The 25742-nt window shown below is 38.7% G+C and overlaps 2 protein-coding genes across 3 annotated transcripts in view; one reads left to right on the top strand and one right to left on the bottom strand.

Moving 5' to 3' along the window:
- Nucleotides 1–25742, top strand: part of LOC117993128 (uncharacterized) — a 713143-nt gene that overhangs the window by 526282 nt on the left and 161119 nt on the right. The window lies entirely within an intron of this gene.
- LOC117993238 (serine protease snake-like) lies at nt 12321–15073 on the bottom strand. Of its 2 annotated transcripts, none has more exons than XM_034980990.2 (3): nt 14791–15073; nt 13443–13957; nt 12321–12499 (listed from the first exon to the last, which is right to left on the bottom strand). In XM_034980990.2, exons 1-3 carry the CDS (start codon nt 15033–15035, stop codon nt 12336–12338), a joined length of 924 nt encoding a protein of 307 aa, XP_034836881.1. In that variant the 5' UTR covers nt 15036–15073; the 3' UTR covers nt 12321–12335. The 2 variants fall into 2 exon arrangements, with proteins under 2 accessions (XP_034836881.1, XP_069362750.1); XM_069506649.1 differs by having other exon boundaries at nt 12343–12495.

Below are 25742 nucleotides of genomic sequence, written 5' to 3'. Positions count from 1 at the left end.
TAAATGTATACTAAAATTATAAAAATGTTGATTTGTCCACATAACCATCATGATCAACCCATCTTCTCTCATAATGAGAAGAGTTTTAGGCTATAGTCCGCCACGCTGGCCTGGAGCAAATTGGCAAATTTCACACACTTTTGAGAACATCATGGAGAATCCTCAGGCATGCAGGTGTCATCGTGATGTTTTCCTTCACCAACAAACAAGGCAATCTTTCCTCTTTCTTATAAACTAGATGATGCCCGCGACTTCTTCCGCGTGGATTTAGTCTTTTGAAATTCCCATTGTAACTCTTCGATTTTCCGGGATAAAAAGTAGCTTATGTCCTTCCCCGGGATGTAAGCTAACTCTGTACCAAATTTCATCAAAATCAGTTAAACTGTTGGGCCGTGAAAAGACAGACAGACACACTTTCGCATTTATAATATTATCGTTATTCATACTACAGATTTTGACTAAGCAAGCGTAGCCGCGTGCAAAAGCAAGTGCTACAATAATCCTACACTGGATGTTAATACCGCCGCAATATTATACGGATTAAGCGTTAAAAATTGCGTCGACCGCTTAAATCGCTTAAATCGAGCATTCAATTATCGCTTTTGCGGCTGCGGCTTTATCTATTTGATAACTCAGTGATTTAAATACGAGTCTATTTGGGTAAAAAAGTTTACCGAAAACCCCTTTTAGGGTCCCTTTTTTCCTTTTGAGGTACTTCCGTACCCTAAAAAAGGGACCCTTATAGGATCATATCGGTGTCTGTCTGTCTGTCGTGTCTGTCAAGAAAACCTATAGGGTACTTCCCCTTGACCTACAATCATGAAATTTGGTGGGTAGGTAGTTCTTATAGCACAATATCAAATAATGTAGTAATTACCCTCCTACGTTTGTATGAAGAAAGCACCGTCCTGTGGGGTGATTCTCTAACTCAGTGTCTAACACTGAACGATAGCCACAGAGCTCATTTTTTAAACTGTTGAAGGTTTTCTACGAAAAAATATTTTACTACCACCCAGTGAAGCAGCAATGTAGAACCAACCAACCTCGGTGGCTATCATTCTGTGTTAGACACTGAGTTATCGAATATTTAGTTATCGAACCCCTTAATCACTACCCATATTAACACTATATCACTACCCATAATATTATGAATTCGAAAGTGAGTTTGTTGGTTTGTCCTTCAATCACGTTGCAACGGAGCCACGGATGGACATGATTTTTAGATGGGTATAGTTTAAGACCTGGACTTCGTCTGCGTGGATTTCAGGTTTTAAAAATTCCGTGGGAACTCTTTGATTTTCCGAGATAAAGAGTAGCCTATGGCACTCTGCAGGTCTTCAACTACATCCATGTAAAAAATCACGTTCCGTTCCGTTGCTCCACTGTGACCTGATTGAAGGACAAACCAATAAATAAACACACTTTTGCATTTATTATTATAAAATGGGTAATGATATAATACCGCTCATGATAGTTTGAATGCTAATATAAAGTATACCTACGAAATTTTGTCGCATCTGTTTCACTACCATTGATCTATGATCAAATTATAAGCTAAGAGCGTGTGTACTTAGTTACTTTGCATATTCTACGCGGATGTTGGTCTAGGGTTGTTGACCTTTTGACAGTTACAAGTGACATTAGCGGCGAGCTCGCCTCGTGTTGATCTTTGGCAACTCCCCTTTGTTTCCCCATTGAATGGCTAATGAAGTCAAATTGTATTTAATTATGGAATCTTGGAAGGTAACGAGTCTTCAACATTCCATTTAGACTTATTTAGAACTTATTGATATCCGCGACTTCCACGTAAATAGGACTGTTAAGGCGATAAGCGCCCCAAAACCGGTGTTGAAAACATCCGCATCTAATAAAAAACACGTACCCAATTTCGTTCGAATGTATTGCATGGAAATGACAGAAGACCGGACAAAATGTCGATGGGAATTTTCGCATATGATTTTCCGCGTCCATACAATTGAATTGAAAACCCTCTCCAATGGAAGTCGGTTAAGAAAAGACCGAAAACAATACGTAGGTAATAACCTCCTCACAAAGGCCATAGAAAATTAAGACTTCGATTGACTTTTTAATATAAAACCGATAGAGTGACGCAGATGAAAAGAGGGGAAAGATTTTTTAAAAGCGCTCTTTTCAATGGGCCCATATTAGGTGTTACCATAGGACAATACACACTAACGACTTGTCGCGCTACATAGGTCGCTTTAGCATGAGCGATTCGTTTGTTTTTAACCGACTTCCAAAAAGGAGGTGGTTCTCAATTCGGAGCGTTTTTTTTAAAATGTGTTCACCGATTTTTCCGAGGTTTCTGGACCGATTTGCAAAATTTTTTTTTATCGACAGGTTGGTGTAGGGATGGATGGTGATGATGTAGGGTACAACACTCCTAAACTTTATTCAGGAACTGCGGATGGTGCAATATTGCACCAAAAATATTGAAATTAAAAAAATTTTAAAAAACCGACTTCCAAAACCACTACAAAGTAAAAAATAACTTTTGTTTCTACACGTGTATGTATATGTATGTATGAAGTCGGGAGAGCATAATAAATAAAACTAGAAACCAAAGCGCGAAGCTCGCCCGACTTCAACATACATATACATACATACGTCATACACGTGTAGAAACAAAAGTTATTTTTTACTTTGTAGTGGTTTTGGAAGTCGGTTTTTTTAATACATTTTTTTCAGCAACTGAAGTAATGATTTTTAGCAATTTAGACTTCCATCGATATCCTCGGAAACGCTTGGATATAATTAACGATTAAACGAACTTACCTGTACGTGAAGTTCTATCATAATTATACGAAGTGCTACGCCCGAAGAATTAGTTATAGCTGCCGTAGAAAAGATGAGCTAACTTTGTACATGACTGATCAAAAAAATGTCCTGTATTCCAACATTTTTCCAACTTCCTAAATACCTTATAAATAGGCTGTAGGTCTGTACTCATTAGAATCGGTGCAGGAATCGGTACAGGTTGAAATGGCAATCGGGGAGGGAACGCCCCGCACACCCGCACAGCCGCCGCGCTAAGCCGGTGTGGGCGAGCGCGGATGACGTGTGGGACTACGGAGTGTCCCCCCGCCTCATACTCCGATTGCTATCTCAACCTGTCGCGGAATATAATTACTGTTGTTAGTGTTCTATGCTTTATTATTCCCATAACCATTTAAAATCTTTTTATTTTTGAACTAGATGATATCCGCGACTTCGTCCGCGTGGAATTAGGTTTTTTGAAATCCCTATGCCTATGTCCTTCCCCAGGATATAAGCTAACTCTGTACCAAATTTCATCAAAATCGGTTTAGCGGTTGGGCCGTGAAAAGCTAGCAGACAGACAGACACACTTTCGCATTTATAATATTAGTATGGATATGGATAATTATTATTAGTATGGAAGTATGAATTTGTTTCAAGACTTTTTGTCGGCCATGTCGCTAGTGTGCCCCACTCTGAGTCCTCGAACAAGTCGTCGGATGATTGAAAAAGTTTAATTCAGACACTCTGAAATAACCCGCAGATAACCTTGGCGCTATTGAATTTTGAAAATTCGATTATCCGCCATATGGCGCGTTTTTCCATTGGCCGGCGGCGGTATAAGTCCCTCAAATTACTAATGCGCTGGAACCATGTCACAATAACATCGAAATGATGTCATTTTGACGTCATTTGACGTATATTTAATTAAAAATATACAATTAGCTCGAAACTTCAGTCTAGTCACTAAAATGGCGGCCACGCGTATTCGCAATTTGCGGGACTTATACTGAAATTATGACAGGAAACGTCGCGTTATTGGTTAATGACGTCGTACCGTCAATGGTATCTCGAGCAATCGATAGAAGTTGGTGGCTCGCGATACCCCCCTATACGGCATACCCCATAAGCAGTGGCGTGCACAGGTTTGAAGCCAGGGTAGGCACTAGTTAGCTAGTAACCTGTTCATTGGCAGTTCAAAATGAAAAATATGCATTGAGCTATTACAACTGGGGTAAGCAGTGCATTTATGCCTCTATGACCTGCACGCCCCTGCCCATAAGCTTTAATAACCTTATGTCCTCTAACGCACTTCCAACTTTATGAAGTTGTGAGCGTTTTAGGCAATTAAATGTAACTTGCTTTAACGATGAAGGAAAATATCGCGAGCAAACCTTCATGCCTGATAGACAGATCCTATAAAGGTTCCTTTTTGCCTTTTGAGGTACGGAGCCCTAAAAACGCCGCTCTTCTGCTCTGCCGGTGTGTCTAGTGCTTTATGAATGAACAAACACTATAATATGTTCATTTAAATTAATAGGCATTGAAGTTAGATTCTGACATTGATAACTTTGCGACCAACTTCATTCCCCGATGGTATTCAATTATGAAAATGTAATTTGGTGCGTTCTAATTGTATCGAGGTTAATTACGGAGGCCTAGCTATCCAGTGTATTGATTTAACAATGCTGTCTTGCGGTGGTACTCATTAAAACTCTGTATACTTAATTAATACTTTGCTGACATCACTACCCATATTATTAATGCGAAAGTGTGTTTGTTTGTTGATTTGTCCTTCAATCACGTCGCAACGGAAGAATGGATCAACGTGATTTTTGAATATACTTAGTTTAAGTTTAGTTTAGTGTAGCTCAACAGGTTGCGAAGCTGAAGTGGCAATGGGCAAGGCACAAAGTTCGTAAAACCGATAGACGTTGGGGTCCCAAGGCGCTGGAATAGCGACCTCGCACCGGAAGACGCAGTGTTGGAAGACCCCCCTAGTAGACGAACGACAGCAGACGAGTCGCAGGGGGCCGCTGGAGCCGCGCGGCGCAAGACCGTGGCGTGTGGAAGTCCCTACAAGAGACCTATGTCCAACAGTGGACGTCTATCGGTTGATGATGATGATGATGATGATGATAGTTTAAGACCTGGAGAGTGACATAGGCTACTTTTTATCAGGGAAAATCAAAGAGTTCCCTCGGGATTTTCAAAAACACAAATCCACGCGTACGCAGCATCAGATAGTAGAAATAATAAGTAAAATAGAAAGAGTTTTTAATCAAGTAAACTTTTAGAAGTACTTTTGAATTGTCAAATTCTTTAACTGTGCAGAAGTTCGGAATGCCTTTCCTACCGAGAAGGACCAGCAAGAATTTTAGCGGTTGCCTTTCTTTAGATTCTATCTATTCCCTCACTCTCATAATCCGATGGACGGCAATCCGATACGATCAGAGAGGAATCAGATTTTAGAAGGCACAGTCCACCTTTTTGCTATAGTATGTAATAAAAGTCTAATTTTATTCAACCCTTCTAATAGGGTTAGATTTTAAGGTTAGGGTAGATGGAATGATTAAACCCTAGTTATTTCATTACTTATCGATCCCAGGAATTTAGAGAATCCCAGCCAGACGGTGGTTTGGTATGGCGTTCGGGCGGAAAAATATTTGGCACTTAAGGTTAAATATTAGGAATGTCACGACCTCTTAGGCTAAAATCTATAGAGCGCACTTTGACTTTGCTCAGACTTAAGTTTGAGTTAAAGCGAGACAGATTTATGTGAGAGATATAGCTCTGTCTCGTTTTAACTCTGTCTAAAGTCTAAGCAACGTCAGAGTGCGCTCTATAGATCTCACCCTTAGAGACGAGTAGAGCGGTTACGATTCGTTGCGGCGACGCGACGCGCGACCACAGTGTGGCGCGACGGTGCGGTGCCGCTGCGTCATCTGTAGGTACGCGACAGATCGAGATAGCAATCGGGGAGGGAATGCCCCGCACACCCGCGCAGTCCCCGCGGGCGGTACGGGTTGTTGTATGGTTCCCATCAAAAAAAAAAAAAAACAAAAAAAATGGTATGATATAAAGCGTATGGAAGATATGGGTGTCATAAGGAAAGTATCTCATCCCACCGCTGTCACCATGTTGTGAATCAAACGAGCACTTGATGGGAACTGACATTTTATTATAAATAGTTTTGTAGCATACCCACTTAGTTAACATAATATTACAACACGGGTGTCAGAGCTTTCCCTCCCCGATTGCCATCTCAAGCTCTCGCGTACTACACTCGTAGACTACTTTTCATCCCGGAAAATCAAATGATTCCCGCGAAATTTTTAAAAACCTAAATCCACGCTGGAATGGCGACCTCGCACCGGAAGACGCAGCGTTGGAAGACCCCCCACTAGGTCGACGGACGACATCAGACGAGTCGCAGGGAGCCGCTGGATCCAGGCAGCGTAAGACCGTGGCGTATGGAAGTCCCTACAAGAGACCTATGTCCAGCAGTGGACGTCTATTGGTTGATGATGATGATGATGATGATGAAATTCACGCGGATGAAGTCTCAGGCATCAACGGGTAGGTAATAAAATGTGAAAGTCTGAAAAAAAGACAGTTACCTAAAGTTAGACCAAGTTTGAAAGTCAGCCTATTACAGGAAACACAATTTACAACTTGTACGGGAATTACGTCATTTTTCATTAAAACTTTCGCTTTTTTAATACGTCATGTTTCTCATTGCTGAGAGTCTTGATCCTTTCCCTTAGTTAATTATATCATCATGATCAACCTATCGCCGGCTCACTACAGAGTACGGGTTTCCTCTCAGAATGAGAAGGGTTTCTTAGGATTTGCAGACTTCGCACACCTTTGAAACATTATGGGAACTGGGAAGCAGGTTTCCTCACGATGTTTTCCTTTACCGTTAAAGCAAGTGATATTTAATTACTTACAACGCACATAACTCCGAAAAGTTAGAGATGCGTGCTCGGGATCGCACCCCCGATCTTCCGAATAGTTACAAAAATATAAAACAACAATTTAAATTTTACTGAACTCGAGGGTATTCTGGGAGAACCGGATAAGTAGCGATACTGTTATATTGAGAAAAAGGCATTTAAAGTTTTAGATGATCATAGGTCCACGACGAAGCACAATTACAGAAAATTTTCACTACTTGTACTTAGATACATTATTTAAGATTATTTTCATACATTAATTTATGCAAAAATTTACATTAAAAGTTTAGAAAAGGGGAAAATTGGCGTGAAGGTATTGCAGTTATCTTGTTTTACCTGAAATACGTAAATAAGCTGTAAATCTCTTAAACACACATTAATCTTTACATACTACACTAGGAACAGTTCACTGTCCCGTATTAAATAAGTTGATGTTAAAATAAATTGAAATAACATTCCAATTAAGGCGGTAGAATTTTTTTTTTCTCAGTTATCTGTTTCTACCTGTATTTTTTTGGTAATCACTGCATTAGAAAAGCAAATAGGCGATATTTATTTAAAATAATGTAAGCTTTCTTAAGTTTGAACAAATTGACCCTGCAGATAAAATAGCACTTTAAAGTATTATCAAGGAAAAACCAAAACTAAACTAAAAACTATTACGTAATTTCCTTAAATCGTAGTTAAGGAAATTACGTAATAGTTTACTCGCAAGACATCTCATTCTCCTCATCCTCCTCTTCAGCCTCTTCAGAACCACTTACTTACTGTCTTTAGATTTTTGTACCAAAGTTCCAACTCCTCTGGTATTATATTTTTTTAAATTAAATTTATTAAATCTTTTGTTTTTGCTTCGGATAGGGTCGGATACAGGTATACATTTTTTTTACTCAGATGGAAATTCATCATGACCCTTTCTTTTTGTTCTTGTACGAGTAGCTCTAGTTTTTCCTTCTTTACCGGTAACGTCAAAGTAATTAAAAGTCTCACTCATATCATAATTGAAGTAAATTCTTTTGTCCTCCTTTACAAACTTCAGTCGTTTGATTTTAAGCCACTGCACTTTATTTCCTTTATTGTCCTTATCTTTGTTATGAATAATCTTAGAAGCCAAATCTTTTAAATCATAAAACTCATGGTATTTAAACTATTTTGTTTTGTATGGCTCCTTTACTTAAATATTAATATTAATAAATATTAAATATTAATAATTACTAACAATTAGGTTTAAGTTTCGTGTAATTACTAACACCAATATGATCCTTGTTGGTCGAAATAAAAACATTTTATTTATTTATTATTTATTTACTATCTTCTTCTGTTGAACAGTATGTATTTTCCTACGCCTTGCACGTTCGCATATTGAAATCCAGTCTTGCATTGAATAAACTGATGTTTCCTTCTTTTGTGATTCAATAGCACTGTGCATAGAATCGGCCTCCATGTATGTATGTCCGGATTCTAAAAATTTTTACTCTATAATCTGTAAATGATCAATATTCTGAACAGCCCACAAAAGAATTGCTGCCACATATTGATTCCTATTTTGACATGAACAAGTATCAGAAAAAAGGCTTATTTCAGTTACATTTGCTGGAATACATTTAGTTAAATAATGTAATTAAATTGTTCCAATTTCGCAGCTACCTTTTTTACCGTTCAGTTCGCACCATAGAAAACAGTATGCATTACTGGGCAGACTTGCCTCATGAACAGTGAGATTAAGCACGCACAGTTTTCGAGAATAATACAACAGAGCCACTTTGCAATGAGGGATCTGAAGTACAGCCTGCAGATCAAATAAAACCGAAAGAAACTTAGGATCTTTGTTAGCTCTTTCCTTGTCTTTTTCCTTTTGCGCATTACAAACATTTTTCCTCTGTCACATGTCACATGTCACAAGGACATCCTTTGGAATCTTTGTTGGCCACTCTTTAGAGCGAGACTTGTAGGGCAAACCATCAGCTCTTCTTCTTTTTGCTACGTTTACTGCCCAACATTCAGGATTAGATTTTCTCCACCTTTTCATAGGTTTAATTTTTTTCCACATATTATTTAAAATTTCCTGTAATATTGAATTAGCAATTTCTGATGACTCTTTTTGTCTTTTATTTTCTTCCCGTAGTAATTCAATATTATTATTTTCTAACAAACCATCGATTCCATCATTATTTGGCTGTAAAACTTCTCTTAGTAAATCTTGAGGGTAGGTACCTTTAAGTAGGCTTTATGTCACCATCGTGATTTATGTCTGGGTTGGGAAGGGGAGGTAAATAGGTAGGATCTTCGATATCAGATACATCGCCAAATAAGCTTTCCATATCTATTTCGATTTCGTCACTGATATTATATTCATTCTGTAGAACTCTTGATACTGGTCGACGACCTGAAAAAATACCAGGCTTTGTAAAACTAGACAATAGACATGTTTATTTAATCATCGTAAAAATATGCTTACAGTTGGCAAAGTAAGAGTAATCTCTCGGCTTGTCTTTCATACCGATACATGACAATAGGTATGCATGACTATTGAGGAGACCTATTCCCAGCAGTGCTGATATTATGAATATCTATAAATTATCATAATAAAAGTATGTACTTATGCAGAAATACATACCTGATCGACGTCTGGAAAGTCCATCGTTGTTCGTTTGATGGATATCAGCTGCTACAACAGTATGATGGACATCAGCTGCTACTACTGTATCACTTTCAGAAGAAGAATGTTGCCCTAGAAACATAAACCAAGCAACTTAGCGCCTAAACAACATTACAATCTTTTATTGAATAAAACAAAATTATTACCTCAAAATTAAATTTACTTAAATAAAATAAAAGTTACCTTGTGTTGCATTGTCATTGATTATCAACGATACAATCTTCTTTCCTCTGGAAACCATTTTACACTGATTCACATAATAAACACAGTAATTACTCGAATTAAGATCTCGATGAAGTAAACACGTACGCACGTGACGACTGTTAAACTCACACTAATATACAAAAACGTTAGCAAGCAAAACAGTCTAAGTAAGCCTTACCTCTATAGAAGAGGATCACATTGCATTTCTTGTAGCATGTAAAACAAAACAAACTCGCTTATTCTGTTCTGCCTGTCAATAAAACAAAGAACTCAGTTCGTTTTACCAATGAGAAACAAATAAGTACCAATATTTTGTTTTACCTGTTAATATAAAATACCATTATCTACAAGTGTTTTTGTGGGTGAAGAAAGTAAATTGTTTTATTCCGTTCTCACTGTAATAACCATTTAATTTTGTTTTTTAAGAGTCCATATCGGTTTTTGCTTTTAAATTTATTCCAAAAATATGCTAGATATTTTGTTTACCCAGAAGAAAAAACGGTTGTGAAAGCTTCGGCAGTTATATGGTTTTGCCAGATAAAAAATGCAACGAAAACTAAGTATCCCATGTTTCTAACTAATTTTTTAAAATTTTTGCACTTATTTGGTTCTGCCAGAATACCCTCGAACTATCCTATTATTATACTTACAGCCGTACTCAGAGTCGCTAATCGTTACTTAAGATTGAGTTAAAACTTAACTAAACTTAAGTAATGATTTAGCGACTCTAAGTACGGCAGATAGGTCTTAGTAGGATCAATCCAATCCATCAGCCTGTTTGCGTCCACTGCTGGACATAGGCCTTTCCAAGAGCACGCCACCAAACACGGTCCTCAGCCTTCCTCATCCAATCGCTCCCCACCACCTTCTTCGGGTCATCGGTCCAGCGGGCTGGTGGTCGTCCCACACTGCGCTTACCGGTACGTGGTCTCCACTCCAGAACACGTCTGCCCCATCGGCCGTCGGTTCTGCGACAGACATGACCTGCCCTCCCTTCTCCTGACAGTAGGATCAATACAGCTTCTAAATTAGGTTGCGTCTTGGGCCTCTGATTCATGATCTGCCACTGTGTAAATATTTCGAAAGAAAATAATGTTCAGAAAGTTTTCAGACATCACTTTACCTGTCTCATTTTTTATTCGTGTCCCCCGCGCGCGGGTCAGCTTTGACGCGTTTTTATTGAGCATCCCTTTGTTTCAGGTAAGCCTTTTTGCTGGAATATAAATATATAAAAGGAAAAGGTGACTGACTGACTGACTGACTGAACTATCAACGCACAGCTCAAACTACTGGACGGATCGGGCTGAAATTTGGCATAGGATTTTTGAAAATTCAACCCCTAAGGGGTTGAAATAGGGGTTTGAAATTTGTGTAGTCCACGCAGACGAAGCCGCGAGCATAAGCTAGTATCTCATATGGAAAATGCGGAAATGTCTGTTACCACTGAAGCTAAAGTAAAAGTAAAGTAAAATATGCTTTATTGTACACCAAAACAAAAACAATAGACATATAACAAATACAGCATGTACAATAGGCGGCCTTATCGCTAAAATAGCGATCTCTTCCAGGCAACCTTAGGGTAGAGGATATTATAAAAATTTAAGAAAGCGGAAGGGGTGTACTAATTAAATAAAGTAAATACACATAATAAAGCTAGTAATATTTAATTGCTTAAAACGCACATAACTGTGAAAAGTAAGAAGTGCGTGCTGGAAATCGAACCCCTGAGCTGAATAAAAGAAAAGGGTTATGATCCACCACTGGGTATTTTGAAAGAAAATACCTAATGGGGAGACAGTTCTTTGACACAATTTTACCTGTCTCATTTTTTATTCGTGTCCCCCGCGGGTCAGCTTTGACGCGTTTTTATAGAGCATCCCTTTGTTTCAGGTACCTAAGTCGTTATCCTTTTTGCTGGAATATCTCATAAGTGAAAATGCGGTCAAGTCTTTTACCACCTGATGTCTGGTGATCTGCAATTTTTCGGACCTCTAATTTGTGAGTAGGTATAATTTAATTTTTATATAATAATCGTCATCATGATCAACTCATCGCGCGCTCACTACTGAGGGTCTTCTCTCAGAATGAGAAGGACCTAGCCATAGTCCACCACGCTGGCAAAGTGCAAATTGGCAGCTTTCGCACATCTTCGAGAACATTATGGAGAATTCTCAGGAATGCATATTTCCTCACGTTGTTTTCCTTCACCAAGCAAGTGATAAAACGCACATAACTCGGGAAAGTTAAACATGCGTTTCTTGTCGGCTCTTCTCAGTAGAATATGCTTTCCGTACCGGTGGTTAAGGCATAACAGAGCGCTGGCAAAAACGAAGACTGATGACAGTACTGATGATTACTGGTATGATACCACAAAAAAAATGCGAAAAAGAATTTAAAAATCCTACATTTTGTAAAAGTGCAAATAAAACATCTGACTGACGCTAGAGGTTGAGGAACATTGCGTAAGTAGGCCACTCGGAGTCAATGCCACGTCGTAGGCGCCATTGACCCGAACTTTGGACGCTATACATTACGGGTTTGTAAGATAATAAATCAGTAAAACTACAAAATGAGACAAATGGTTATTGGTATTGGATTGTGTTTAGGTAGTATAACAATAACGCTAAGTTTTTGCTAGCGTTCTTGTTACGCCCTGCATAAGTGGCACATGCTACTAAATGAAATAATTTAATTCATTTTATTTCATTTCATTTCATTTTGCAATGATAAGCGTCTTAAAAACTTTCAGTATCTGGCCACACTATGCTCTCAATCCAGTCAATATACCTAGATACTCTGGTATATACGCCGGGCGCCATCTTCCTCCCACAGTCCCTCCCAAAGGACGTCACACCGACAATCTTATGTAAAGGAAAAGTATATATACAGTCCACTCTATCTGAAAAAAGAAAAAATTGAAAAACAAACTTAAAAATGTTAGGTTTTTTCTCGCAAATTCTATGGAAAATCTTTTATTTTCAGAGATAAAGAGTAACCAACGGAATGCAAGCTATCGCTGTACCAAATTTCGCGAAGATCGGTTCGGATGTGCCGTGAAATGGTAACAGACAGACAGACATGCATTTTTATAATATTGCTAAAACACCCTTATCTACAAAGAAGCCCGTCGAATATGCTTTTTGAAACCAAAATCTCAAAATGGAACCTATTCAAGGGGTGGATGTATAAATTCCTGAAAGTCGGCAACGCATTGATGGTTCCTCAGGTGCTACAAATGTTCATGGGCGGTAGTAACCAATTTACATCAGGTGACCTGCCTGCTTGTTTACTTGCTATAGGTATTTATAAAATAATACCATTAATTTCTAAGCTTTTCTGTCATTAAGTTATCCTTAACATTGTAAAAGGATCTTAACAAAAATTGCGTTTAATAATAACTTTGCATTTGTTTCAAAATATCACATGAGAGTTTATTATATTATATAAGCGTCTATAAATTACAATTGTCTGACATAAATTACACAATTACCCAGCATAACTTATACAATTACCTAGCATAACTTATACAATGACCTAGCATAACTTATACAATGACCTAGCATAACTTATACAATGACCTAGCATAACTTATACAATGACCTAGCATAACTTATACAATGACCTAGCATAACTTATACAATGACCTAGCATAACTTATACAATGACCTAGCATAACTTATACAATGACCTAGCATAACTTATACAATGACCTAGCATAACTTATACAATGACCTAGCATAACTTATACAATGACCTAGCATAACTTATACAATTACCTAACATACCTTATACAATTACCTAACATAACTTATACAATTACCTAGAATAACTTATACAGTTACCTGGCATAACTTGTAACGGCCCTCCAGAATCTCCTTGGCAAGTATCCTTACCCCCGTGTTCATAATCGCCAGCACATAACTGGTTATCCGTTATACCTTGAGCTATCAGCTTCCTCTTAATCAAATACCTCATCGATCTATTACATACTGCTGAATCAATAATATCTACATCCACTTTCATTAATGTTTCACTACCACTAGGATCCATTGATGCAGTCTTACCAAACCCTATAGCTGTTAACTGCATGTCATGAATATTATCATCAAGATTCAAACAAGCTATTCGAATATCTCTACTCAGTACAAATTCAGACTTGCTCCTCATTAAAGCTATATCGTGGTACTTAGAAGGAGGTTTGTATTCTGGATGGAGTATGATTTCGTCGATTTCTCTTTCTTGAGCTAGTTCTTCAACTTCGTCGAATTCAAATGTCGCAGTGCCTATCCTCATGATACTTGCTGTTCCTTCTATGGGATCTTCTACACAATGTGCTGCTGTTAACACCCATTTTTCACTGAAATTATTTAAAACAATAAAAGGAGACAACTTATTTCAAATCTTCTACTTTATAGGCTCATTGAAAAGTCGAAATAAAATAAAAATTATGGGTTTTACTCGTGTTCTGAATTTAGATAAAGACAAGCCTAAATTGATTGTTAAAGCTTAACTCACAACAATTTTAGAAATTCTACCTGAGCGCACTGGTTAGCTAGTTTTGTTAATAAAACTGTTGTTTATTCTTTCTTGTTTACTGTTTTTGTTTAACTGGGTGCGCCCCTTAAAAACATTGAAACTTTACCTAAGTGGAACTTTTCAAAAGCATGTATTCGTAACGTATTCAGACTTTTATTATAATGGGCGAAAATCAGAAGCGGTTGAGTTAAATCTGAGATACTGTAGTACTTCCTTCTACAGATGCGTTCTTCGGGTCACAGCTGAAAATCAGCGTCCTGCATCTTATGTGTGTTAACGCATATGATGCAAGACATTATGCTGAGCTGTACACCCATTTGGGGTGGTGTCACAGATGAAAATGTTACATTTGTACTTCGTTTTTATCTGTGACACCAACAACAAATAAATCCATTTTCTTTCTTTCTTTCTTTCTTTCTTTCTTTCTTTCTTTCTTTCTTTCTTTCTTTCTTTCTTTCTTTCTTTCTTTCTTTCTTTCTTTCTTTTTCTTTTTCTTTTTCTGTCTGTCTTTCTTTTTTTCTTTCTTTCTTTCTTCGGTTGGTAATATACCTATTGTGTACTACTAGCTACACAGCGACGCTGACAACGCTGACAAAATATGCGACTGACGTACGCGACTGACATCAGCGTGAGACAAATTGGGACCTTGAATACCTGATTAATGATCCACCGCATTTCCAAGCCGGTTTCTTATGGGCATCCTTTCTGAATCCAATTAAAACCATATGAGGGTACAGCAACAAATCTATCGGTACTCTTATCTTCTCTGAAGGATACAAAATGTTATGACATTCCAACATAGTCTGTCCATAGTGCTTGCAGGCGGCGAAAGACCTTTCTCCTGTACTTGACGCTTCTATAATGGTGGAGAAAGTCAATGTTATTAAGCTTGCTAACATTTCCCATAAAGTACCATATGAGGCGTACTAATGAACTGTTATTTTTCTTTTTTGCTTACTGGTGCTTGACGGTTAAGCCATGTCTACACCGACGTGATAACTCGCACGGCAATATTGCGAGCTTACGCTTGGTCGGTGAGAACATTGCTCGGAATTTTCTGGGCACAAGTGTCCTTAAAAGCAGAGCTGTACTTTTTCATTTATTAAGACAAGTTAGCACTTGATTGAAAACTCACCTAGTGGTAGGTAAGACACCATGCAGGCCAACATGTATCATCTGCTTCTTTGCGGCAATAATTGTACCGTAACACTAAATCGCTTGGTAGCACGGCTTTGCCGGTGGACAACGCTGTGCCGTCAACATACTAACAACCGAGGAAGCCAATAAAATTTCGATATTAAAAACATCCAAATTGACCGTTCCGGCAATTACATCTAGGACTTCCCGTTCCGGAACTTTCCGTTCCACGTCTTCACGTTTATAAGTCTACAGCGCAGGCTATTAGGTACGACAGGGAGATCCTTACAGTGGCGTGCACAGGATTTGAACCTAGGGTAAGCATTAGTTAGCTAACTACCTATTTAATGACAGGTCATCGTGAAAAATGAGCACTAAACCATTTCAACTAGGTAAGCAGAGCTGTTATGCCTCTATGACCTGCACGCCACTGGATCCTTAGTAATAGGTGCAACGGGTAAGTTGAAGTGCCACGCGAATCATGTAACACGACAAACATGTATGTTGTTACGCGAGGTTGTTCGTCCGGTGTGGCCACCGCATTAGACAAATGGCTGTATTATCACTAATTCGCTGCGGCGACTTTATGGCACATGAAAATTCGCCATAAAAGCAATCAAGGCGTCTCGAATCGTCGCCGCTGGAGCGACATGCTAATATTGCGTGATTGCATTTGTCGCATTAGTGGTTAGTTTATTTGTTTTGTTATTACTTATTACTTGTTTGATTTCTTTGTTTTGCAGGTACATGTGTCTGTGAGAATTATTATTATCCTAGTCTAGAATACTTATGCTCGCGACTTCGTCTGCGTGGATGTCTCTGTCGTTGAGACCGACAAAACGTCACATAGGAATGAGTGACAGAGACTACGCTCTACAAAGCCGAAATCTTATTCTAAAGGTCGATGTACAATATTTCTTGCCTTGAATTAACATGGCACCTGGCTCGAATCAATGACATTGAAAGTATTATTATTTGGATGGATGTTTGTTACTCAATCACACCACAAAACGGCTGAACGGATCTAGAGCGGGGAACTTCACGGGGAAGCCGGAGGAGGGTTGTATTCGAGCCAGGTGCCATGTTAACGCGCACGGGTAGAACTCTACTCAGGCCATCTCAGTAAGCTCAACACTGCCCGGGAACTCCAGATTCAAACTTTATCCGCAACATTATACATCACAATAATAGCTTTCACGACCCCAAATATATCTCCAACGTGACATTCGACTCGGCGAGTGGCACCATCAAGTTTTAATAAGTTTTGAAACCTCCAAAGTTGTTTAATGAGAATTTCGCTGAGTCAATACTGCGAGATTTAGGTGTCCCCGTAAATCTTATTCTCACTATTATCTTTCGGGGCGATGATATTCTAGGAGGGGTTAAGAGTTTTGCTGCGTAAAATATTTTTATGACAAAGTAGGCGATGGTCACGACTTCGACAGCGTGGATTTAGGTTTCTTGAAATCCCGTCGGAACTTTTTATTTTTCAGGACAAAGGGCAGCGTATGTCCAAGCAAGCTATATCTGTTTCAAAACTCGAACATACATCACAATAATAGCTTTCACGACCCCAAATATATCTACAACGTGACATTCGACTCGGCGAGTGGCACCATCAAGTTTTAATAAGTTTTGAAACCTCCAAAGTTGTTTTAATAGGAATCTCGCTGAGTCGATACTGCGAGATTTAGGTGCCCCCAAAAAAATCTTTTGGGGCGATGAAATACTGGAAGCATATTAATAAAGAGCTTTGCTACGTAAAATATTGTTCTGACAATCTAGGTCGATGATTTTGACGACTACCCGGACGTGATGACAAGCGCTGTGATCTATATAATAAGAGGGAGGTCCCGGGTTTAAATTCCGGCAGAGGCAATTTGTGAATTGATAATTTCTAAATTATCTCTGGTCTGGCTAGTAGGAAGCTTCGGCTGTAGCTAGTTACCACCCTACCGGCATAGCCGTGCCGCACAGGCGATTTAGCGTTCCGGTACGCCAGGAATTGAACCCGGAACCTCTCACTTATAAGACCACAGCGCTTACCACTGCGCCAGGGAGGTCGTCAAAAAGGTTTCACGACTCCAAATATATGTCCAACCTGACATTTGACTCGGTGAGTGGCACCATCAAAATTTAATAAGTTTTGAAACCTCCGAAGCTGTTTAATGAGAATATCGCTGAGTCAAAACGGCGAGATTTAGGTGCCCCCAAAAATCTTTTTCTCGCTATTATCTTTCGGGGCGATGAAATTCTAGTAAGGGTAAAGAGTTTTGCTGCGTATTTTTATGACAAAGTACTAAGGTGATGCTCGTGACTTTGGCAATAGAAATACACAATGTGATAATTTCAACTCTTCACCTATTACGGTTCACGAGATACAGCCTGTTACAAACAGACGGACTAAAGAAAATTCCGTATCCGAAGGGTGCCCGCTGGCACTCTAAAAATATCGCACAGAAATCACAGGAACAAGAAAAGTAAAAGCTGGAAGATAATAATTCAATTTTAAAAGCAAATTGATTCAATTCTAGTGGTAAAATGGCAGACTTTAGAAGGCCAAACATCTTATTCCGCTAAAATCTGTAGAAGTGTTGAGGATAGGATGAAACTAATACGAGCTCCTATTTGCTGTGCCGTCAGCGACTTGCAGTCTGACCCGAATATACTTTTGCATATAGGGTGACCATCATTTATTGTTATTATAGGATGTTTCGAGGAACGCAATGTAATCTACCATAATCTAAATATATAAAAGGAAAAGGTGACTGACTGACTGACTGACTGATCTATCAACGCACAGCTCAAACTTCTGGATGGATCGGACTGAAATTTGGCATGCAGATAGCTATTATGACGTAGACGTCCGCTATGAAAGGATTGCTGAAAATTCAACCCCTTTGGGGTTACAATAGGGGTTAGAAATTTGAGTAGTCCACGCAGACGAAGTCGCGGGCATCAGCTAGTATTCTAATAATCTATTATATTTCATTAGTCGAAAAATCGATAGACGTTGGTGTCCCAAGATGCTAGAATGGCGACCTCGCACCGGAAAGCGTAGTGTTGGAGGAACCCACTCCCCCCACTAGGTAGACAGACGACATCAAACGAGTCACAGGGAGCAGCTGGATTCAGGCGGCGTTAGACGTGGCGTGTGGAAGTCCCTATAAGAGAAGTATGTCCTTCAGTGGTCGTCTATCTTTTGTTGACACTGTATTATGCTGTATAGTGTACAGTGTTATATCAATCAATCAGTTTTCCATTTATATTTATTGATAGAAAGTTTAGAGTGGTAGTTGTTGGTAAAAGAACGGAATATCTCGTCATTTTTAATTTAGAACGAAAGCTCTACCTTTTGAAATTGTCTGTTACCTTTTCTTTATTACATTCGTTTATTTATTTCATCATGATCATAATCACCATCACCGGCTCACAACTGAGCACGGGCCTCCTCCCAAAATGAGAAGGGTTTTGGCCATAGTCCACGCTAGCCAAGTGCGGATTGGCAGACTTCATACACCTTCGAGAACATTATGAAGGACTCTCAAGCATGGCGGTTTTGTTTCACCGTTAAACCTCACTTGGTTTAACGTTTTTATTTAATAACTTAAAAAGCACATAACTATTCATATACTTACCTAACGTCAAACCAAAATTTTTTATCCTAGAATTTAGAAAATTGTGGCCAACCCACGTATTATGTACCCATGAAGTGCAAGCTTTCAAATAAAGAGTGCAAATCTCGGAAATTTTCCTGCGAGATTTCTCCAAATCCGCGCTCTCGCTCGTAATGCGGTGTTAGAGCTAAAAACATATCACGTAGGTTCCGTATACCGTATATTATAATGATTTTTAAAAATAGCATGTTTTAAAGAGGAAGAAAATCTATCTATTATGAACCTAAGTATAACCATAAGCTATTAATTGCACTTTTAGTAAATAAATGTTTTTCATTTTTTTCATACATCACTCCCCATATTAGGTATACTAAGGATGCCTTTAATTTTGCAGTAAAGAGCCGCACGGAGGCATGCGGCTGCAATGCTGCTTTGTAAATCCATATAAATAAAAAAGCGTGACTGCAGCACTACACCCACGCTGCAGCCGCGCATCAGTTCATCGATCGAAATTACATGCATTTAGAAAAAAAACCGGCCAAGTGCGAGTCAGGCTCGCGCACCGAGGGTTCCGTACTACAGTCGTATTTTTTCGACATTTTGCACGATCATTCAAAAACTTTAATGCATAAAAAGAAATAAAAATCTATTTTAGAATGCACAGGTAAAGCCCTTTCATATGATACCCCACTTGATATAGTTATCTTACTTCGAAAGTTAAAAATAATAATTATTAGTTTGACCACAATTTAACGAATTGATATATGTATTTATTTCGATTTAGACTCATTACCGATATGGTATGATAGTTTAGATATGATTTTTTGCATAGGTAAGTCTAATTAAAAAGACATACCTACCTAGGCTAATTTTTATCCCGGAAAATCGAAGAGTTCCCACGGGATTTTTGAAACCTAAATCCACGCGAAGTCGTGGGCATTATCTAGTAAGAAATAGATGCAGAAAGAGAGATGGGAAACTTTGTACATTACGGAATAGTAGGTTTATTATTTTTAACCGACTTCAAAAAAAGGAGGAGGTTCTCAACTCGTTAGAATCTTTTTTTTTAATTATGAAAATTTTATTTCTTAGGTACTTACTTGTTATTTGATAATAGGCTCCGGAGAAACTTTCGTACAGGAAACTTGTTAGGGAAGGAAACTTTTAACTCCACTCGCTCAGATAATGGTGGGTTCCATTAGGGGTGCTATACACTAGTCTGCCTACTGTATAGCATCTATGTAGTCTACGGTAGTTATCGATATAAATGAAAAGATATGCCCAAGCGAACGAGATTTTTCACGGTTTTAGAACCAAATAAATCAGCGCCACCTCTTAGATACCAATGAACGACCCGTCTGAAATCCAAACGGTCACTGAGGTTGGTGCTAAATAAACATTTTAGGACTAATGAGTCGGTGCCAATTTGCTTGTTCAATGGCCCTGTCCTTACGAAGTAATATATAAGTCAATGACGGTAGTACTGAACCGATTTTATTAATTCTTTCAATATTAGAAGTAGAGTAGAATGACAGCTATAGTGTCACGATCTCAATCACCTCTGATTGGTTGACGCTCGCTCACTATTGGCTACAATGCATTGTTGCAACAAGAATCGCACAAATTCAGCAAATCACAATAATTGATACTGTAATAATGACTGATACAGGTTTTACGAAATCGACCTACTATTAATGTATATGTGCTAGCAGGCCGAGCGGCGTTTTTGCCGAGCATTCGTCTAGACAATTTCTGACGTCTTCTGAATAGTCGGCTTGGCACATCCAAGCGGTAGCGCTTGGATGTGCCAAGCCGACTATGTGTATAGCAACCCTTAGTGTTAAGAGTTTCCACAGAGTTGCGTTTGGAACATGTTGAATGTTGAGATTTTCGGAAACACGGAATGTACCTACCTACCTTAACTTTGAATTATATTCATACAATAATAGACGTTGATATGGGAAAATCAAGGAACTTGCAGATCTATTTTCAATTTCAAAGCTTTAATTTTATTTCTAACTAGCTTATGCTCGCGACTTCGTCCGCGTGGACTACACAAATTTCAAACCCCTGTTTCACCCCCTCAGAAGTTGAATTTTCAAAAATCCTTTCTTAGCGAATGCCTACATCATAATAGCTATCTGCATGCCAAATTTCAGCCCGATCCGTCCAGTAGTTTGAGCTGTGCGTTGATAGATCAGTCAGTCAGTCAATCCTTTTATATATTTAGACTAGCTGCCCTGGCGAACTTCGTTCCGCCTAACAGTCGATTAAATTTTTTTAAATTTTTCTCTCTGTAAGAACCATCCTCGTACCTCAAGGAATATTATAAAAAAAGAATTAGCGAAATCAGTTCAGCTGTTCTCGAGATTTGCGATCAGCAACACATTTAGTGATTCATTTTTATATATAATAGATGTTTGCTAATATATTGTTATATTGTATTGTTAAAAGGAGGAAGAAAGGATGTTATTTTTAAGTAATGTATTTGGTGTCGTGCCTACTTTATAAATGTTTAGTCAAAATACCCTGATGCACCTATCTCCCACGAATTTTCGAATATAAAACAGCTTATAATATGGATATTTTATCTAATAATAATCCAATTTACCAAAGTATCGAAGATATAAAACATGTTTTATATTATGTGAAAAATGGTCATAAAAAAGATTCCCAAAAAAACATTATTGTATAATTTATGTAAAACTAGCTGATGCCCACGACTTCATCTGCGTGGACTTAGATTCTTGAAAATCCCGTGGGAACTGTTTAATTTTCCGGGATAAAAAGTAGCCTATGTTACTCTCCAGGTTTTAGACTATACCCATGCAAAAAATCACGTCAATCCATTCCTCCGTTGCGACGTGATTGAAGGACAATACAACAAACAAACACACTTTCGCATTTATAATACGGGTAGTGAAATAGGGGGTACTGATAAGCTGAATTAGTATCTCGCTTGATAAAATACAAAGAAAAATAAGTACTAATCTTTAGAAGCTTTTTTGGGCACTAGCCATAGAGGTGGTAGCTGTATCTTTGGCGCGTTTCGTTTATCATTGGTATACGGGCAAAGTTTCATACTTCTTGCGTTTTACAATGTGAAAAGTTGGCGAAACATCCACCTAATTAGACGCGTTGTATTATAATTTATGACTTTTATGACCAACTAGCTGATGCCCGCGACTTCGTCCGCGTGGAATTTTTTTTTTTTAAATCCCGCGGGAACTCTTTGATTTTCCGAGATAAAAAGTAACCTATGTCATTCTCCAGGTCTTTATCTATACCCATGCAAAAAATCACGTCAATCCGATGCACCGTTGCGACGTGATTGTAGGACAAACCAACAAACAAACACACTTCCGCATTTATAATAAGGGTACTTTATGACCAACTAGCGACCCGCCCCGGCTTCGCACAAGTAGCTTATTACAATTTTAGCGGGGATCTCTTGTGAATATAAAATGATATAGCCTACTAGAGGATTTCCGTGACTTCGATTTAGGTTTTTAAAAATTCCGTGGGAACTCTTTGATTTTCCGGGATAAAAAGTTGCCTATGCCACTCTCCAGTTCTTTATCTATACACATGCAAAAAATCACGTCAATCCGTCAACGTCAAAAAAATCGTGTCAATTTACGATATGTAAGCTACCTTTGTACCAAATTTCATATGAATCCCACGGGATTTTTGAAAACCTAAATCCATGCGGACGAAGCCGCGGGCATTATCTCGTATCAAATAATGTAGTAATTACCCTCCTACGTTTGTATGAAGAAAGCACCGAACTGCGCCCTCTTAAAGCACTGAGAGCAAGCAAAGATTAAAACGAGTTTATTATCATCATCATGATCAACCGGCTAACTACAGAGCACGGGTCTCCTCTCAGAGTGAGAAGGGTTCTGGCCATTGTCTACCCGCTGGCCATGTGCGGATTGGTAGACTTCACACACCTTTGAGAACATTATGGAGAACTCTCAGGCATGTAGGTTTCTTCACGATGTTTTCCTTCACCGATAAAACTAGTGATATTTAATTAATTAAAACGCACATAACTCCGAAAAGTTAGAAGTGCGTGCCTGGGATCGAACCCCCGATCTCCGATTAGAAGGCGGACGTCCTAACCACTAGGGTATCACAGCTTGAGTTTTATGCACAGTCGCAAATCCACTCATCATCATCATCATCATCATCATCATCATCATCAACCAATAGACGTCCACTACTGGACATAGGTCTCTTGTAGGGTCTTCCACACGCCACGGTCTTGCGCCGCCTGAATCCAGAGGCTCCATGCGACTCGTCTGATGTCGTCCGTACACCTAGTGAGGGTCTTCCACCGCTGCAGCGTTTTCCGGTGCGAGGTAGCCGTTCCAGCACCTTGGGACCCCAACTTCTATCGAACTATGTGCGGGCGCCCATTGCCACTTGAGCTTCGCCACTCGTTGAGCTATGTCGGTTACTCTGGTTCTCCTACAGATCTCCTCATTTCTGATTTGATCACGTAGAGAACCTCCAAGCATAGCTCTCTCCATCGCGATGGAGAGAGCAAATCCACTCATGTGGTCGCAACTCGCAACTAAGCCACATGTGTCTATAGAAATATATGTAGGCTATTTTATAGTGTACAAAACAATATAAATAACTATATCATGTCGGGGGCAGGCTATCTGGTGCAGTAGCTGTATTAGGCATGCGGCCAAACGTCCTGCACTATTACGGAGTTAATACACACGGTAGTGTCAGCAGAAAAATAATATTAAATTGTAACTTCAAAATAAAAATAAAAACAATCAAAAAATGAGTCTTTGACTCTATCAACGACCGGAAGGAAGATCTTACTGAGAACAGCTATACTAATAGACATTATAAATGCGAAAGGTTGTCTGTCTGTCTGTAATTGGGCATAAATATGGTTTGCCTGGAAAAAATAATATTAAGTTGTAACTTCAAAATAAAAATAATAACAATAAAAAAATGAGCTTGTGACTCTACCAACGACTGGAATGACATTATAAATGCGAAAGGTTGTCTGTCTGTAATTGGGCATAAATATGGTTTGCCTCGTGGAGACCGATATGAGAACTACTTATCCTAGGAAATTAAAAGAATTACTCGGATTCTACGCGTATAAAATCATGGACGTCAGCGAGTTATGTGCAAAATAATGTACAAAACAATATAAATAACTATATCATGTCGGGGGCAGGCTATCTGGTGCAGTATCTGTATAAGACATGCGGCCAAACGTCCTGCACTATTACGGAGTTAATACACACGGTAGCGTCAGCAGAAAAATATTATCGTAACTTCAAAACCATAAAACCAATAAAAATATGTGTGAGTTCTCCATAATGTGCTCAAAAGGTGTGTAAGGTCTGCCGAACGGCACTTCATCAGAGGGACCCATGTTCAGTAGTGGCCCGGTGATTAGTTGATACTAGCTGATGCCCGCGACTTCGTCTGCGTGGAATTAGGTTTTTTAAAAATCCCGTGCGAACTCTTTGATTTTCCGGGATAAAAAGTAGCCTATGCCACTCTCCAGTTCTTTATCTATACACATGCAAAAAATCACGTCAATCCGTTGCACCATTGCGACATGATTGAAGGACAAACCAACAAATAAACACACTTTCGCATTTATAATATGGGTACCTACTGATGATACTGATGATGATTACTATCAATGAACTGAAACCATAATAACAACCAACTAAAAGTACCTACCTAATCAATACTAATATTATAAATGCGAAAGTGTGCCTGTCTGTCTGTCTGCTAGCTTTTCACGGCCCAACAATTGATGAACTGATTTTGATGAAATTTCGTATAGAGTTAGCTTACATCCCGGGGACGAGCATAGGCTACTTTTTATCCCGGAAAATCAGAGCTCCCATGAGATTCTTAAAGGCCCGCCCGTTTAACCGATTTGTATGAAATTTGGAAACTTTTTATCCCGGAAAAGCTCTTTGTTCCCACGGGATTTTTAAAAATCTAAATCCACGCGGACGAAGTCGCGGGCATCATCTAGTAATAATATAATATTTTAGTTCAGCTTAAAAGGTACTTACTTTAAATTCTATGTAAATATTATAGCGCAAGCAAACGAGCGCCCTCGGACGGTGAAAATTCCGAGAATTTCTCAGACCTTTCCTTAAACAAAAGTTCATAACGAACTACCTTAATAAAAGTCAAAGGATTAAAACACTCTACAATTTTAATAAAAGCATTAATTTCTCAAGTATTTTGTTAGAAGTAAAGTGTACTTGATAAACATTCTGTTCCTTCGTTTGCCTTTTGTGATTTTTCAAAAGGTCAAGAAAGTAGGTATATCACATCAAAGAGCAATAAAGCCTTGGTCGAACACAACACGTGACGGTAGCGAAGCCTCGCGGCATTAGGATGGAGACGGTCAGACTACTTTTTATCCCGGAAAATCGAAGGGTTTCCATGGGTTTCCGCGTGGGTTTAGGGGTTTAGAAATCTAAACACCAAATCCACGCGGACGAAATCGCGGGCACCATCTAGTCTAAGATACATATTTTGATTAAATCATAAGAAAAACGTAGTCTATTTCAATATAAATCTGATATTATCGAAAAGGAATAATTAAATTGTCCAAGTTTTTCCCGCAAATTGAATATTATTTTGATAAGTAAAGGCTTGGATACACACGTTCGTATTTCAACTTGAAGTGCAGTTACCATCGCGTGTCGCTGACCTCATATCGACATTGGCCAAAAAAACGTAAAAAATTACTAAAAAAGTAAAAAATCACATATGGAAATGGTGCCATAGAGCCACGATATTGATTTTTTTTAAACTTGAGCCAGTGTCGCTTAAGGTTTTGTA

Source organism: Maniola hyperantus, chromosome 23, assembly GCF_902806685.2.
Source record: "Maniola hyperantus chromosome 23, iAphHyp1.2, whole genome shotgun sequence".
Classification (NCBI taxonomy): Eukaryota; Metazoa; Arthropoda; class Insecta; order Lepidoptera; family Nymphalidae; genus Maniola; species Maniola hyperantus.
The sequence above is the reverse complement of the archived record's forward strand: the minus strand, read 5'-3'. Positions and strand labels throughout refer to the sequence as shown.

Bases quoted from the DNA above. Each gene is read 5' to 3' on its own strand.
- LOC117993238 (XM_034980990.2), bottom strand. From the start codon at position 15,035: ATGTTAGCAAGCTTAATAACATTGACTTTCTCCACCATTATAGAAGCG. The intron at 13,958-14,790 runs GTATTCAAGGTC...AAATAATTTCAG, and splicing joins TGCGGTGGATCATTAATCAG to TGAAAAATGGGTGTTAACAG. The intron at 12,500-13,442 runs GTAACTGTATAA...TTCTTTTTTCAG, and splicing joins GCCGTTACAAGTTATGCCAG to ATAGAGTGGACTGTATATAT.